The sequence below is a fragment of the Nyctereutes procyonoides genome, unplaced genomic scaffold (assembly GCF_905146905.1).
Source record: "Nyctereutes procyonoides isolate TBG_1078 unplaced genomic scaffold, NYPRO_anot_genome, whole genome shotgun sequence".
Classification (NCBI taxonomy): domain Eukaryota; kingdom Metazoa; phylum Chordata; class Mammalia; order Carnivora; family Canidae; genus Nyctereutes; species Nyctereutes procyonoides.
Genome location: NW_026575043.1, coordinates 45,969,745 through 45,986,717, shown reverse-complemented (window position 1 = coordinate 45,986,717; position 16,973 = coordinate 45,969,745). Strand labels below are relative to the sequence as shown.

Sequence of the window (16,973 nt, the reverse complement as noted above, 5' to 3'; positions counted from 1 at the left end):
CTCCCAGCAAGATTTTTCTTAAAGCAGTGGAGGAAAACAGTTCAGTTTTATTTGTCTAGGTCTAACTTTTCTGGAACTTCAGTCACACACTTTTTTTTTTTAAGATTTTATTTATTTATTCATGAGAGAAACACAGAGAGAGAGAGATCGAGGCAGAGACACAGGCAGAGGGACAAGCAGGCTCCATGCAGGGAGCCCGACGTGGGACTCGATCCCAGGTCTCCAGGATCACACCCTGGGCTGAAGGCGGCACCAAACCGCTGAGCCACTGGGGCTGCCAGTCACACACTTTTTAAAGACACAAGCATTTTGGGAGAGAAGGCTGGTTTTTCTTTAGCGGGGAGGTGTGGTTTGTGGGTCTGTATTTCCTTGTTCTAAGAACCTAGTAGAGTGAGTGTGCCATCCCCAAAATGGACTCTTTTTTTTCTTTTTAAGATTTTATTTATTTGAGAGAGAATGATCGGAGCTGGGGCGGGGGGGGGAAGCAGAGGGGAAGGGAGAAGCAGACTCCCTGCTGAGCAGGGAGCCCAATGTGGGGGGTTCATCCTAGGACCCTGGGATCATGACCTGAGCCAAAGGCACACACTTAACCAACCAACTGAGCCACCCAGGTGCCCCCCCTCAAAATGGATTTCTTAAAGGACATCCCCATGGCAGTACCCCAAGACTGGCAAATCATGGTACCACGCTTTGCTGTGTTAGAAACCAGGCACAGAGAACCCTCATGGAGCCTTGGCAGCAGGGGTTAGGGGGTACTGGAGGGGAAACGGTGTTCTCCTCAGCCACCCAGAAGGTGTGTGAGGCTCAAGGCCTAGAGTGAGCTCACAGAGAGTATCTACATTTTGTTTTCATAAATCCTATGACTACCCATGTTTCACAGCCTCTTGGCCCCGTATGCGGTTACTTTCATGCTGTATCTGCTTACTGCCTCCCCAGACGCAGGGCGGGCTCAAAAGCCTGGGGCAGATAATGTGCTTTGTGGGCTTCCCTGTAGCTCTTTACAGTAAACGCTTGTGCCTGATTGCCCTGAGGGCAGAGGCAGTGTTCCAGGGCGCAGTCCACATGGGCCCTGACTTCATGTGTAGATGGGGGACTCTCATTCTTTATCAGTCACAGGAACACAGAGGAGAAACTGGCCTTGTAAGCAATCACGGGGTAAAACCAGCCTATTCTTTTTTGCATTGTTTTCTTTCTTTCTTTTTTTTTTTTTCCAAAGGAAATGTAAGGGAAACCAAGGGGAATTTTTGCCCATGATTTTCAAGGCAAAGGTCACTGTTAATGGCTGGCTGTTTCCAGAGTGTTCAGGCTTCTGGTCAATAGGGATTTTTTTTTTTTTTTTCCTTTTCCCTTTTTCTTTTTTTATGGGGAGAGAGGACAGTGAAGGAGAGAATCTTAAGCAGGCTCCACGCCCAGCATGGAGCCAACACAGGGCTTCATCTTGTGATCCTGAGATCACGACCTAAGCCAAAATCAAGAGTCAGATGCTTGACCTGACTGAGCCACCCAGGTGCCCCCTCAGTATTTTTTTTTTTAAGATTTTATTTTTAAGTAATCTCTACTTAGCATGAGGTTTGAACTCAAAACCCTGAGATCAAGAGTCACAGGCTTCTACTAGCTGAGCCAGCTGGGCACCCCCTTTTTCAGTACCTATAGTCCTGGGCTTCCCAGCTCTTAAAACTGGCAACACAAACATAAAGCAGGTAGAGTGGAGAGGATGGTTTGGCAGCATGGTTGGGGTTACTAAGTGAAGAAAAGCTGTACGGATATAAAGGATTGGTAAATGAAATCTACAAAACTGTCAGTAACTCAGAGGCCCAAATAAGAGAGGCAGCCCTTTCAGCCTTACCATTGGGTATTTGAGAAGCATCACTATTGTTGGCGTGAGGATTCAACCAGCAGAAGTCACAGATTTAATTGTGGACTTCATATTATACAAGATCACTGTTTTTCTGATTCCAGGAGCTGCTGAGTTCAATGTGGTGAGTTTTCTCAGCACCTAGAATTGCATGTGAGACTTAACAGAGGTTTTTATTCCAGGGGTTAGAACATTTAACTGCTAATGTTAGACATTGGGGGAGAAGGTGATGTCGCTTTTTTTATATTTACAGAAACTGACCCTGTATTTCCGTCAGGAATCGATTTTGCTTTCTGTTAAATGCACACAAAAAGTGCTGCTTTTTCTTGGAGATTTTTCCCTTCAAATCACTAATATGTGAATTGGTGGCTCGAGATTTAATGAGTTTTACAGTTCCCTTTATTGTGAACTGTGATCTTTCACAAAATTAGTAGAACTAAAATGCTTTTTCATTATAATGTAGAGTATATATCTTCCCTTACTCTGAAAATCAAAAAGATAATCCTTTTAACAAGTTAATATTTGCTCAGTATAGAAAATTTGGAAGATACCAAGAAGCAGAAAGAAGATAATCATAGGTGGTCCAGCCCTTCACCAAAGAACACTGTTAACAGTTTTAGTGCATTTAATGGGTGATTCTCAGCATTAACATTATTTTCGAATAATTGGTCATAACTAGTAGCTACATACAGCCTGTCAGTTTATATAGTCTTGATTTTTGTGTAAGCTAAAGATTTTTTTGATAGCCAAATCATGAAATTTTTGAAACTTACATTGTAACTTCTTATGTTATATATTGAATGTAAATGTTATTGCTAGTTTAAAATAACAAAAACCGAAAAGTTCATTCTGCTGAGAAATTCATGGTGTCAACTGGAGGAACTGGAGGGGTTTTTTTTGTTTTTTTTTTTGTTTTTTTTTAAGATTTTATTTATTTATTTATTCATGAGAGACACAGAGAGAGGCAGAGACACAGGCAGAGAGAGAAACAGGCTCCATGCTGCGAGCCCAATGCGAGGCTCAATCCTGGGACTCCAGGATCACGCCCGGGAGTCGAAGGAGGATGCACTTAACTGCTGAGCCACCCAGGCATCCGTTATAACTGGAGGTTTTTTATTGGAGTAGTGACATGGTAACCTTGACCAAGTTAAATCACCAGGTCCGGCTTTTGTTAAGATGCAAATAAATAGTGAAAGTATAACTTCCTCTTCTTAATATTCCATCAAAGAAAGGAACTGAGATCGCTGAAGTTGTAAGTCAGGGAGTCATAAAGATTCCACAGCAAGAACGTGAAAAATTCGTAAAATTCAGAGAGTTGCTCTCTGTTTTCGGAAGATGTGTTACAGGGAGATCCTGTACAGTATCCTGCAGGAAGGGGCTCCAACCTTGCAAGAGCCCAAAGAACCTTGGGTGTTTTAGCCGAAGCATGAGTTCATCACAGACTCTCCGGCAGGAAGCTCATAGCAAAGATGTGGGAAGAGTGCAGTGGGAAATGATCCTAAAAGCTGTTTTGTCCCATGTGCATTGTCCACACTAAAGCTTTTCCTCTGCTGTGTGTCTTTGCCCTTTTTCCTCTCTGAATTCCAGACTGACTGTGTTTGGTTTTATTCTTCCCAGCTTAAGTGAGAGCTTTTTCATGGTGAAAGGAGCAGCCCTCTTCTTACAGCAGGGAAACAGCCCTCAAAGCCAGCGAAGTCTTCAGCATCCCCACAAGCATGCAGGTAAATTGAGGTTCTTACCTTAGAACTTCTTTGCTGTGCAATGGAGGAACCTTCCATTACTGGTAGTAAACAATTTGCTGACTGTCAAGGCCAGAGAAAATAGTGGAACACAGGCTTATCATGCAAAGTAGAAGCTCTTTTCTAGAGCAGGTAAGTCATACATGTTTTCCAGCTAGCACTGAGAACTAGTGCTCTTGGACTGTGTGTCTATGGAAGAAGTAAGGCAGTCAGCAGTGTTCTGTTTGGATGTAAAGATTTCCCACTCACAGTTCATTAGTTAACTGCAGATTTTAAGTTATGGTATGATTTTTTTTTTTTTTTTAAACAAATGCACCAGAACATGTGATAGCCAGATGTTGTCCCCTTGAAAATAACCACCCTTGGGATGCCATGTACTTTCCCTAAGGACTCTGGTCATTTTTCTGAGCATTTGGAAAACTCTCATTTGGAGAATTTCTTTACAAGTCTTTGTCAGGCATTGGGGTGGGAAGTCTATTATTTAACGGTGGATTTGTGTTTTGGAAGTAGAAGTGATAAAGTGAGGATCAGACCCACTTTGGGTCCATTTAGGTCCAACCACACATAAATAAGAAATGTCTCTATAGTAAAAGAGACTGGTTTTCTTAGGTGACTTGACTCTGAAACCAAAGGCAGTTTGAAGAGGAACCAGAAGACATCCCATACAAGCGAATCTTTGTAATAGGTCTGTAGCCTCTGCAGGCACTTCTTGGATGAGCAGCGCCTCTCTCAGTGTGATCCGGAGAGGCCTCTGGCCCTTAGAACAACAGCAGGTGAAAGCAGCCAGCAGTCGGGGCCAGCTTTCTTGTCACTGTGATCATGTTGTCTCACCTCAAGTCATTTAGCCTCATTTTGGATCTGAGTGCCTTGGTTAGAATTTCGCGTCTTACAGTTTACAGCAAACACCAGGAATCAGTCAGTATTTTTACATACAAATCAGGGATCAAGATTTAAGTTTGTTTTCGGCTCAGAAAACAGTTCTGCACAGTGGAGTGTGGGGCAAGAATATGTGTTTTGGAGCAAGACAGACCTGGCTTCTGATCCCAGTCCTATACTTTACCGAGCAGTCACAGTTGACTTCTGAGCCTCAGTTGCCCAATCCTCACAATAGGCATCAAATAGCAGTACCTCAGGACAGAATTTAAAGTGTATGCATGTAGAGGCGCCTGGTGGATCAGCTGGTTAAACGTCCAACTCCTGATCTCAGCTTATGTCTTTTTTTTTTTTTAATTTTTTTATTTATTTTATGATAGTCACACACACACACACACACACACACACACAGAGAGAGAGAGAGAGAGAGAGAGAGAGAGAGGCAGAGACATAGGCAGAGGGAGAAGCAGGCTCCATGCACCGGGAGCCCGACGTGGGATTCGATCCGGAGTCTCCAGATCGCGCCCTGGGCCAAAGGCAGGCGCCAAACCGCTGCGCCACCCAGGGATCCCTCAGCTTATGTCTTGATCTCAGGGTTATGAGTTCAAGCCCCATGTTGGGCTCCATGCTGGGTTTGGAGCCTACTTAAAAAAAAAAAAAAAGTGTGCACAGAACCTGTTTACCTCCTCATGGGTGCTCTGTGTAAGGTAGCTCTGATTATTACTACAATGATTTCGAGTACAGTAATACTACAAACAGAACTTTCTTTCTTGAATCTCTAATGGTTCTGTCCTGTCAGGAATTTAACCATTGTTTGTGTCTTAACACAGCAAAGTGAATGCTCCAGCTTTGTTCACCCTTTGTATTCAGTGTCTCCATCCTCTGATTCAAACAGTGTTTTCATAGTGTGGGAGCTCGGGGAAGTGAGTGCAAAGCCATGTAAAAACCATAAGTCAGGCTGGTTTGTGCATCTCTGGAACATATCAGAGAGTAAGAAGAAAGCTTAGGCCTCGTGGCTCTTCTGCCCCTGAGGACTGGAATAGCTGATGAGCTCAGAAAAGCGGAGGGGAAAAAAAAAAAGCAGAGGGATGGTATGGTGACTGTCCCAGGCTCTCAGGAAACGATCCTAGGGCAGGCACAGACTGGACTTTATGTCAATTCCTGTTTTTTTAGTTTTTTAGAATCACTGTCAAGAGCCCTGGATGGCCCACAGTCCCAGTAGTAATCCTGCAGAGCTGAGTACAAGTGAGGGTTAATTCTGCCCATGTAGAAATCATTCAGGTCATTTCAACCAGTCTCCAATCTGAGACTCTTGCTAGGGCCTCTCCTTCGGGCTTCTAGTCTCTGCTCTTTTCTCAAGTGCTGAGCGAACACTTCAACATATAGAGGCGGTGTGTGGATGCCAGACCGCAGTCGGGAGTTATGTCAGTCAGCAATTCCACATCTCTACAAGCAGTCCCACTGAAAGGAGCCTATCTGTGTGAAAATGTCCCTTTCATTGGCACTCAGCAGACAAAGGGGCTTCTTTTTGCTTTCATCTGTGTGCTTCTGTGACTCAGAGTGGATGGTGGTGGGGTGCAGGCGAGCCCAGACCCAGCTGAGGTAATTGTGTGCTGTTGGGTAGAGGCAGGGGAACGAGGAGCTCCTTGTCCTCCTGAAATGTGAACCGTCACCTGCCAAGTATTCCTTAGGGAAAACAGTGGCAGTGAGGGGTGTCTTACACCATGCTGTCATGGAGAGAACAAGACAAGAGGGGCAAGCTTCCAACACCCTGGGTCCTCTTGGAGGCAAGAAATACAATTTGGACATCGTATATCAACCTGACCTAAAATTTAAAAGATGCCTTTGAGGGCAGCCACAGTGGCTCAGCGGTTTAGCACCACCTTTAGCCCAGGGCGTGATCCTAGTGACCCAGGATCGAGTCCTGCGTCGGGCTCCCTGCATGGGGCCTGCTTCTACCTCTGCCTGTGTCTCTGCCTCTCTCTCTCTCTCTGTCTCTCATGCATAAATAAATATAAATAAATAAATGAATGAATGAATGATGCTTTTGCAAAAGGAATGAATACAGTATATTGATCCTTCCAGGATTCTAGTTGGGACCTGGGATAACGTTTCTTTTTTTTTTTTTTTTTTTTTAAGATTTTTATTTATTCATGAGAGATAAGAGAAGAAGCAGAGACATAGGCAGAGGGAGAAGCAGGCTCCATGCAGAGAGCCTGATGTGGGACTCGATCCTGGGACCCCAGTATCATTCCCTGAGTTGAAGGCAGACCCTTAAATGCTGAGCCACCCAGGCATCCCTGGATAACGTTTTTTTTTTTTTTTAAATTTTTATTTATTTATGATAGTTACACAGAATGAGAGAGAGAGGCAGAGACACAGGCAGAGGGAGAAGCAGGCTCCATGCACTGGGAGCCTGACGTGGGATTCGATCCCGGGTCTCCAGGATCGCGCCCTGGGCCAAAGGCAGGCGCCAAACTGCTGCGCCACCCAGGGATCCCTGGATAACGTTTTTTAAAGATAATTCTGTTCCTTCCTTATAAAGTTAATAATGCTTTATAGAATTCAGTTGTAGACTGATGTATATATAAACTGCTGTGAAAAGAGGTGAAAGCCTTAGGCATGGGCAGCTACTAGTAGCCTTCATAACATTTCATGACCTCTGAAATTGCTTGGATGATCATCAGTGGGCTAGTGGGCAGAAATAATGATGAACATAATGATCAGAAGGAGGCCCAAGACGAGGGCCCAGATGTGTAAGCACTTGGTGGTGGACATGTAGGCCTGGGCCCCAGTCATGTCACCTGCCATACCCCAGTCCCTGGACTTCACAGAGTAGGCAAATGCCACAAAGACTCAGCAGCACAGGGACCAGACGGTGTGGTCAGGCACAGAGGTCTTGGTGTGGATGTTGATCATAGTGGTTGTCAAGGGAGCCAAGTTCTGAGGCACATGAGTGGGGGATGGGGCAGAATGAGAGAGAGACAGAGACAGAGACAGAGAGAGAGAATCTTAAGCAGACTCCATGCTGAGCACAGAGCCCCAGATGGGGCTCAATCCCCCCCACCCTGAGATTATGACCCTAGCCGAAATCAAGAGTCTGATGCTCCACCAGCTGAGCCACCCAGGCACCCCACATCTTAGGCTATAAAAGCAACCTCTAAAAACATGGCCACCAACTAGATCTCCCCATCCTCAGGCAACATTTAGGAGTGAAGTAACAGAAATGGAGCCTGTTAGTCTCTGATGGTTGTCTTGTGGTGGAAGTGGAGGGATTTTGACTGAGGTCTTCACCCAGACCCTTACCGTCAGCCAAGGTCTTGCAGGTTTCTGCCTAGAAGGTGTGTGGGTGACCTTTTCAAACTTTCTTCGTTGGTCCAACAGGTGACTTGCCTCAACATCTTCAAGTAATGATCAACCTTCTGCGATGTGAAGATCGGATCAGGCTGGTAAGAAGAGAGTGGCAAGTTTTTCTAGGTGTCCATGTTGGTCTATGCTAGGTTGAGAGCTTGATTCTCTGGATTTTTTTACCTGTTCACCCATTTGACCAACTTTGGTCTCCTCAGAGCCAAGCACTGTCCCTTGTTCATGGATATAAACCAGACGTGGCTCCTCCTCTTAAGAATTTCATCTTAATTCCTGAACTCACAGGGGGAAAGATAGAAAACAAAAGTCCTTGATGTTGGTTTGGTGCCAGAAGGGGCCACCACCTGGAAAGGCAGCCCAGTGAGAGCGTCTTTGCCTGTCTAGGCTGTGCGCTTGGAGAGCGCCTGGGCAGAGCGGGTGCGGTACATGGTGGTGGTGGACAGCAGCGGGCGCCAGGACACGGAGGAGAGTATCTTGCTGGGCGTCGACTTTTCCAGTAAGGAAAGGTGAGTCTGGTGGGGCGGTGCTTCCCTTCTGCGGCGGGGACATGGGGTGATGCTGAAGAAAGTTTTCTGTGGTTCAGTATCTGTGGAAGATGCTGGTGGAATGGGTCGGGGTCAGTGGTGGTGGTGACCAGGCATGCAGAACAGAACAGTACAATGCACCTTTGTAGCTCTTGCATGCCTGGTGCTGTGTAGATCCAGTCTCTACTCTCAGCTCAGGGTCTACTGAGAGGATAGACAAATTACACTGAGCTTAGAGGTTTACCACTGGGTTGCTATGGCAGGGCGGGGGGTGGGGAGCCATAGAAGAGAGTACCTTTGCCAGGAGGGCTTCCTGAAGGAAGTGACAGCTGTGGTGAACACCTAAGGACAAGCAGAAGCCAGTCACGTAAAGCAGGGATAGGCCCATGTAGAAGTATGTGGTTGATAGGCATCGTATCAAGCGCCTTAATCCGGTATCACTATCCCAAGTAGATTCCCAAGTATTTGTTGACAGGTGCTTGGTCAGATGCTTGAAGAGAGGTTTGGAATTTCCCAATAACTGGAGTTCAAGTCAGTTATATCATAGACCCTATTATGTGTGTGAAATGAGGGTGAACGGCTCTTTTTACCTCTAGAGTAAATGAATGTGCGTGAGATCATTGCAGACCCTGGATTAAGTTAGGCTCCCTTTATTTATCATCTTTATTAAGTTAGGCTCCTCCACTGAGGAAAGTGTGTGCTTTCTCTTATGTATGCGGCAATGGGCCAGGAACACAAAGAGGCAGCCATACGCAGTTGTCCACCTCCGAGAGCCTCTAACATGAGCGAGGAAGGAGCCATGATCAGATGGTGGGGCAGCGGGCTTGGTGATGGGGAGATGCTCAGGGGGTTGTGGAAGCTCAGGAGCTGGGTGGGCTCGGATGGAGCAAGCCAGAGGCCTGCAGCATGTGGTGGCTAACCATGTCTTATAGGGCAAGTGGGCAGCAGGGACGGGGCAGGAGGTACATTCAAAGGTGTCATGGGCAGAATTGATGGCAGGAAAGGAAAAGCCACTGAAGCAGTGAATGGTGTGGCAGCTTGTGGTCTCGTCATGTTCCCGTGAGAGAGCTGCTGTTACAAGGGACCAAGGTTTCATTGCTGGTTAACAAGTCCACGAGGAAAGAGGGAGGATGTTTCTTTTATGGCCTCCCTGGTACAGGGTGGCATCATAAGAAAGTTTTGTGTGGCATACTTAGGGAGAGATGTGTGAGCTGATGTCTGTGGCTTTGGGCTGGTTGGGAAGTCTGGATCTGGAAGAATGTGTAGCCTGACAGCTCTTAGGAGGTGAGCTGTGAAGAGTGCCGTTGAAGACTAGAGGGCCCAGGGGCGCCCGGGCGGCACAGCAGTGGAGCATCTGCCTTCTGCCCAGGGCCTGATCCTGGGTCCTGGGATCCAGTCCCATGTCGGGCTCTCTGCAGGGAGCCTGCTTCTCCCTCTACCTGTGTCTCTGTCTCTCTCTCTCTCTCTCTCTCTCTCTCTTTCTCTCTCATGAATAAATAAATAAAATCTTAAAAAAAAAAAAAAAGACTAGAGGGCCCAGTACTCCGTGTCAGGTACCCCCAGGCAGGTACTCTGGGAAATGGGCTCACCTCTGTCCTCTGTGTTTTGGGCCACTGTCAGTGTGGTTGTGAAGCACAGAGGTGTTTAGTGTAAAATAATGATGCAGTTATATTTGCTCTTCCAACGATCAACCAGCCTTTCGTCGTTCCTTCCAGGGCAGAGGCTTTCTTTACCTTGTGTGGTCCATTCCTGTAGCACCCTGGCCCTGAGCGGGATTCCTCCCTGTGGGATATGCCCATCGTCTCTGCCCAAACTGTCGGAGTTGAGAGGAGGTCTGCCCCTCCTGCCGGCCCTCTCTGATCCTTCCGTGGGAAAGCACAGGGCAATTGCCACAATGTGTCCTCAACCTCTCATTGAACCCTTAAACTGCCCTGTGGAGTAGGTAGCCCTGATTCATGTTTTACAGATGAGGAATGCAGCTCAAGAGGTCAGTGTGATTATCCCAAGGCCATCCTACTAGCTAAGCAGGACCTCTGAATTGGGGCTTTTATGGCAGCCCTGCCAGTGTAGACCTCACACATCCATATGTGGTGGCTTACCTCTACACTCTGTTGTTCGTGAATTCATTCATACTCAACCATCTGTACTTGTTAGCACTTCCTGTGTGCCTGGTGCCCTACAGAGTGAGTAAGAGCATCTGGCTTCTGCTCTCCAGCCTGGCTTCTGCTCTCCAGCCTCGTAGTCTGGAGGTCGTGATCTCCATCAGACAGGTACTCATGCACTTCAAGTCGTCCTTCCCAGCTGGAGTGGACAGGCCTGTGTGCAGGTGCCAGCCCCAAGGCTGGTACAGGCGTCTTGTGGTTGGGGAAGTGATTCGATGGGCTGCAGAGGGTGAGCAGGTGGTCAGAGGAGAATGAGAACTAAGTGGCCCTTCCTTGTGTCGGGTCTGAATGGCGGGCCTACCTACCCAGGCATAAGGAGGCAGCAGCCTGGGCACCCACTGGTGGAGTACCAGGCACTTTTATTCGTCCTTGGCTGAAAAACAAAGTCCTGGTCCTTAGGGAAGCTTTTGATCTACTGAAAGCATGATATGCTTGTTTTTCTAAATTCCTGACATAAGATTTTGCTTTTTTTATTAAAAAAAAAAAAAAATGAAGGGAGAGATGAGTCTTGCCCACAGCAGGCACTTGCAGGGGTTCCGGCAAGAGGACAGGCAGGTGCTGAGTTAGAAGGGAGGACGCTGGGACAGTGACTGGCCCTGTGGGCTCACAGCTTCTCTTCCAGAGCTGCCCATTTGCACACGCAGCCTAGGGAGACCCAAGCAGTCACCCCCAGGTTCCATCTCGTGTCATTCCTTGGGATTTGGGAGCACTCGGAGTGCCGTGAGCCTATATAGCTGCGCTGCCTTTGCTGGTACTTTGCAGTCTGTGAAGGACTTTCATGGCATGCCTCAGGCCAGGGCTTTCTCCTGCTTAGCCCTTGAGTCCCCACGCCTGCCCAGCTGGCCTCCTCTGTTGCTCCTGTTTCAGTTTTCCTCTGAAACTTTCTTCTCCCATAGCCACTGTTACCCACTTTATCCTTCAAGGTCATTCTTCCTCTGAAAGACCCCATTTCCCTGACTGGGTATCCCTGTTTCCCCTACATGTAAGCATACATGCCCTCCTTCACTGTAGAAATTTTGCTGCAGTCATGATGGGACTACTAGAAACACACAAAATGGCAGGTAAGGGAACATTAGGGAATTTGCTGAGTTTTTGTAGTCAGGTCATGCATGGTCCCTGTTCATGCTCTTTTGACTGCAGGTTGGGAGCCTGAGTGGCAGTCCTCCACTTAGCCCCACACACGCAGTGCTCTCTAGTCTCATCCCCATCTCCCATCTCTACGGTTAGTAGAGGCCAGTTGAGATGCCACCCTTGTTTAATACACAGTTCATCTCTGCCTGCCCTGGAAGGGCCAGTCTGGTGCTCCTTGTAGCTACCTGTTCTATCTTCTTTCCTCATTACTAGTTCCTGGTGTGGGCCATCAATGCTAAAAGGGGGTGAGTCTTCCAGTCCCAGCCACATGTTCCCAGCGAGCCCTCTGCCCTGGGCTTTCAGCATGTTGGTTTTGGGCTGTGAAGGGGCCCCCTGCTCGCCCTCCCGGGCACTGACACAGCCAAGTAGCTCCAGAGCTCTGTAGGTCCCAGCATCCATTTTATCTTGCAGCTGTACAAAGGAAATATAATTAGCCCATCGAGAATGGGTAGGAGTGTGTGGGTAGGGCCAGAGAATTTGCCTAACACAAAAGACTTAGTCTAATTTGACCTGAAGGCCTTGCAGCTCCCTTCCCCATGGACAGAGTAGTAGAGGGTAGAAAGAATCCTGCATGGTTGCCAGTGCTCTGGAGGAAGGGGGGGTCTGTGAGCTCAGGGCCCCCAGTCTGCAGTCCTAGGCGTCACATTACTCCCTGGGGTGTTGCTAAGTGGTAGTAGAGGTGTACATTCAAGATCCCTGGAGGCTGTAGGATCCTGCCTTGGCAGTCACAGTAGTCTCTCAGAGCAGACTCTTAAATGCCAGGAGAATTTTCATAATAATCTGAGTAACCCTCTGATAAAGTCCCTTTCTGTCCCTCCATGTTTTTCAGTGGAGCCTATCTCCAAAGTCATTAAGTATCATTTCACTGTTAGTGTGAGCAAAATAAAAGCAGATTAAGCTAGTTTTTACAATGCAGCTGTACAAAAGGTACAGCAGCAGAGGCCTAGAAATGAACTCTAGCAGTGGTGTTGGCATGCTCCCCACCCTCGCCACCCTAGGACAAGAGGCCTGGTTGGCTGCCACCTTTCGCCTGTTTCCCTTGGAGTGCATATGGCCCTGTGCCAGGAGTGTGCCAGCCATCGGTGGCTACACCCCCTGCTGCAGTGTGGGCATGTAGTCAGCCTCTTGCTCCCTGCCCCCTGAGAGCCACAGCTGAGACCTGGTGTTTACGGAGCTTCATTCATACTTTGGTAGGGTCAGAGTCTGTGACCATCCCCAGGTAGAAGTTGTTGGTGACTGCCTCTGGTGGGTCCATCGCAGGCTCATGTCTCTTAGAATTTAGTGGCAAGTGGTCCCTACACAGCTTCTCCCAGATACATACCCAGCAGCCTGTCCCAGGTCAGGGGGTAGTTCTCTTCTGCAAGCTGGACAGGCTGGTTAAAGACAGGGAAGAGGGTGCACGAGCGGGTGGACCCTGACTGGGCTACTTGTCTTTCCTCCTGAACAGTAAAAGCTGCACCATTGGGATGGTTCTCCGGCTGTGGAGCGACACAATAATCCACCTCGATGGAGATGGGTAAGGAGATCTCCGTAAAAGATTCTTCCACTATAGACTTTGAAACCCAAGTTGGTTTGAGCACCATTGGAGAATGAGTAGGAGCAGAGTCACATGTGTGACTCGCGTATTACAGCAGGAGAAACAGTATTCCCTCCAGTGAGCCACACAAGAACAGGGCTATTTGGGACACTGTACAAGTGAGTTTGGGTCGTGAAGTATCAATGGACGTGTGTTTGCAGATGTGCTGCTGTGCAAAGTTTAAGAACAGCAGGCAGCTGACATTCACTCATTTACCGTGATGTGTTAAATGAATGTTCAGTACGTGCCCTCCCTGGGGAGCTGGTCACTGCAAGTTCACGGTCGGGAAGGACACAGCGGGACCTCACAGCCACGGGGGTGCAGGGAGAGGCAGACAATGGCAACACGTCAGGGGCCTCTCTGGGGGGCTGCAGAGGAAGAACCCTTCCACTGGGCCTGGGCAGGTAAATGAGACGAAGAGCCATCTGGGTTCCACATACATTTGCTTCCAGGAGAAATACATGGGTTCTGCCCTGAGTGGAAGGAGCTTAATACAAGTTGTTTCTCCACTGAGATGCAAGTTATGTTGCCTCATAGATAGAATTGGGGGAGAGAAATTAAAATGTGATTTTTATTTTTTTGAAGAGATAGGGTTATGGTTATATTTTTTCCTTCTTCAGATTTTGCCAACCGTGACTATATTTCCTATGCAGTTACAAGAATAGTGGGTGGGATTTGTGGGGCAAGAAGTAGCGAGAGAGCTGGGATGGTCTCAGGAACGTGAACAAGATGGTGTCAAATAATGATGTTACCTTTGCCAGGGTCTGTGTTTTTGATAGACTTGAATAGCTGGATTAAAAACAAGTCTTCGGAGCGCCTGAGTGGCTCAGATGGTTAAGCATCTGCCTTTGGCTCAAGTCATGATCCCAGGGTCCTGAGATCGAGTCCCACATCAGGCTTCCTGCTCAGTGGGAGCCTGCTTCTCCCTCTCCCTCTGCCCCTCCTCCTTGCTTGTGCGCATGTGCAGGCTCTCTCAAATAAATAAAATGAATACATAAAAATAAAATCTTTTTTAAAAATAAAAACAAATCTTCCAGATTTGAGAACACTTCTTTTCCCTTTCTTCCTGTTCCGTGCAGCAGGCCTGTATTCCCTTCTCAGAAAGCATGAGCCACCCTTGTCCTGAGGGTGTCCTTGGTGGGCCTGCCCTGTCATCTCATGGTGGTGTGGTTGCAGGGGCTGCTATCTCATTTGTTTTTCACCCCAGGGGATTCAGTGTCAGCACAGCGGGACGGATGCACGTCTTCAAGCCCGTATCCGTGCAGGCCATGTGGTAAGTGTGCTTTTAGGGACTTTTATCACCTTAGAAATACTTTTCTAGCTGCCAGCATGAACTGAAAAAAACCCTTCAACTTTGAAGCTCTTTTAGGTGCATTTATTTTTGTGAATGTGGCAAAAGACACATAACATACCGTGTACCGTGTTAACCATTTTATAAATGTGCAATTCAGTGTGCATTTGAGCAAACATGATGAGCAAACATCACTATCCATTTCTAGAACTTTCTTGTCATCCAATTAAACACTAAGTCCGCATACCCCCAGCCCACCCCTCCCAGGCCAGGCCCTGGTTAACATCTGTTCTCTGTTCTGTCTCTATGAGTTTGTCTACCCCAGATCCCTCATATAGGGGGAATCATATGCAATGTACCTTTCTGTGTCTGACTGGTGTCACAAATCGCAGTGTTTTCAAGGTTTGTTCATATCGTAGCTTGTAGCAGAATTCTTTCTGAGGCTGTTATTCCAGTCTGTGGTCATAGACTGTTAGGTAGCCTGTCATCTGTTGGTGGACATTTGGGTTATTTCCACCTCTTGGCTCTTGTGCTTGGGGCTGCTGTGAATATGGGTGAACGAAGTGTCTGTTGGAGCCTCTGCTTTCAGTTTTTTTTTTTTTTTAAGATTTTTAATTTATTCATGAGAGACACACAGAGAGAGGCAGAGACACAGGCAGAGGAAGAAGCAGGCTCCATGCAGGGAGCCTGATGTGGGACTCGATCCTGGGACTCTAGGATCACGCCCTAAGCCAAAGGCAGACGCTGAACCACTGAGCCACCCAGGGATCTCCCTGCTTTCAATTCTTTTGTGCATGTATCTAGAAGTGGAATTTCTAGAGCATACGGTTAATCATATGTTTAATTTTTTGAGGAACTGAAACTGTTTTCCGCACGCCAGACTTGCGCCATTTCGCGTCCCACCAGCCGTGCACAAGAGTTCCAGTTTCTCCATGTCCTCACCAGTGTCTGCCAGTTACTTAGTTTTCATTATAGCCCTCTTAATGGGTGTGAAATGGTATCACTGCAGTTTTGATCTGGATTTCCCCAACTGATTAATACCGGGCATCTCTTTACGTGTTTATTGGCCATTTGTACATCACCTTTGGAGAAAAGTCTACTCAGTTCTTTCAGCCAGTTTCTAATTTTTTTTTCATTGTTGAAGTGCATTGTTCTTATGTATCTACGGTTCCTGTTGTCCAAACTCGATGCCAGTGTGAATTTGGTATTCTTTATACTTGGCTTGTGCTCAGTTTGTGCCATGATTGGAATGCCCCACGAATGCCCCTTCTGCCAGGCACTGGGCATCTGAGAAGGCATACAACAGATATGATTCCTATGCTCGTGGGGGGAGGTGGCTGTAACCCACGCCGAGTGGCGTGTTGTACCAGAGAGCACAGGGAGCATGTTCTCACAGGTGCCTTGCTACGGGATGCAGGGTACAGGGCCTGTGTGTGTGTGTGTGGGGGGGGGGGGCTTCTGCACACTCTGCTTTGGGGATGAGGTAGCCACGAGTCATATAGGTCAGGTGCTTCTCCAAACCTGGCGCACACACCTGAGAGCCTTCCTCCTCCTTGAACTGCCGCACTAAGTACTCCTGTAGTGAACACAACACGACAGTCTCTCTCTCTCTTTCTCTCCAGTAATCTGGAAGAGGCTCAGGGGAAAGCTGGTGGCATATGATGAGAAGGGTTCTACCCAGTGTTTCATGCACTTTGTTCTCTGAAATGGTGAGACTCAGGCAGAATTCTCCCCTGGGCCACAAGTCAGTACGGTGCTGCATTTTGACCTCGTCTGTCACTCTACACTGCCCTCAATTCAGGCTCCTTCTGGGAAAAAGATCACAAAATCAGAATTCTCGTGATGTCCCAGATGTCTCTTGTGCCTCTGGATCATTTCTTACCTCTTTCTCTACAGGCAAATAGAAACTAGGCCCACACATTTTTCCAAACCTTCAGGAGCAACACTAAATTTAGTAAATACGCAGCTCAAGCCTGTTCCCCCAAGCAGGGTAGCGCTAAGACAGCTGTGCCTGAGTGGAACGCATGCGGCGGACAGCAGTGGTTTTCATACCACTGGTGAGCCCTTCAGGCCCAAGGACTCTAGCTCCCTCCAGGGCTTCCCATTCCACCTTTCATCCATGCATGGGTCACCCCGTTCACTGAGAAAGTTTTGTAAAAAAACAAGTTTTTATTTAAAAGAAAGAAAAACTAAATTTTTGTAAAAGAAAAAAAAAAGATGACTAAGCTGAGCATTACCATACACATTTTCCATGTTGTTCTTTCTGCCCCATGCTTCCTTCCCAAACCTCTTGTACATCTTATTTCTCTATTAATATGAGTTCCTAGCACTTATTTCCCTAAGAGATGTAAGCTTCAGAGCTGTTAGAACAGTGATGGGAAAAGGTCATAAGAAGTAAGTTATTCAGGGACGCCTGGGTGGCTCAGCAGTTTAGCGCCTGCCTTCGGCTCAGGGCG

The 16,973-nt window shown here is 47.4% G+C and overlaps 1 protein-coding gene across 2 annotated transcripts in view; it reads left to right on the top strand.

Annotated features, from left to right (window-relative positions):
• The window catches only part of SSH1 (slingshot protein phosphatase 1), a 62,359-nt gene that overhangs the window by 24,269 nt on the left and 21,117 nt on the right, over window positions 1-16,973 (top strand). For both annotated transcript variants that reach the window (XM_055322361.1, XM_055322362.1), the window contains exons 3-7: window positions 3,473-3,576; window positions 7,852-7,916; window positions 8,218-8,339; window positions 13,098-13,166; window positions 14,434-14,499. In XM_055322361.1, the coding sequence (XP_055178336.1) occupies window positions 3,473-3,576; window positions 7,852-7,916; window positions 8,218-8,339; window positions 13,098-13,166; window positions 14,434-14,499 (426 nt within the window). The remainder of the gene's footprint in view (window positions 1-3,472; window positions 3,577-7,851; window positions 7,917-8,217; window positions 8,340-13,097; window positions 13,167-14,433; window positions 14,500-16,973) is intronic.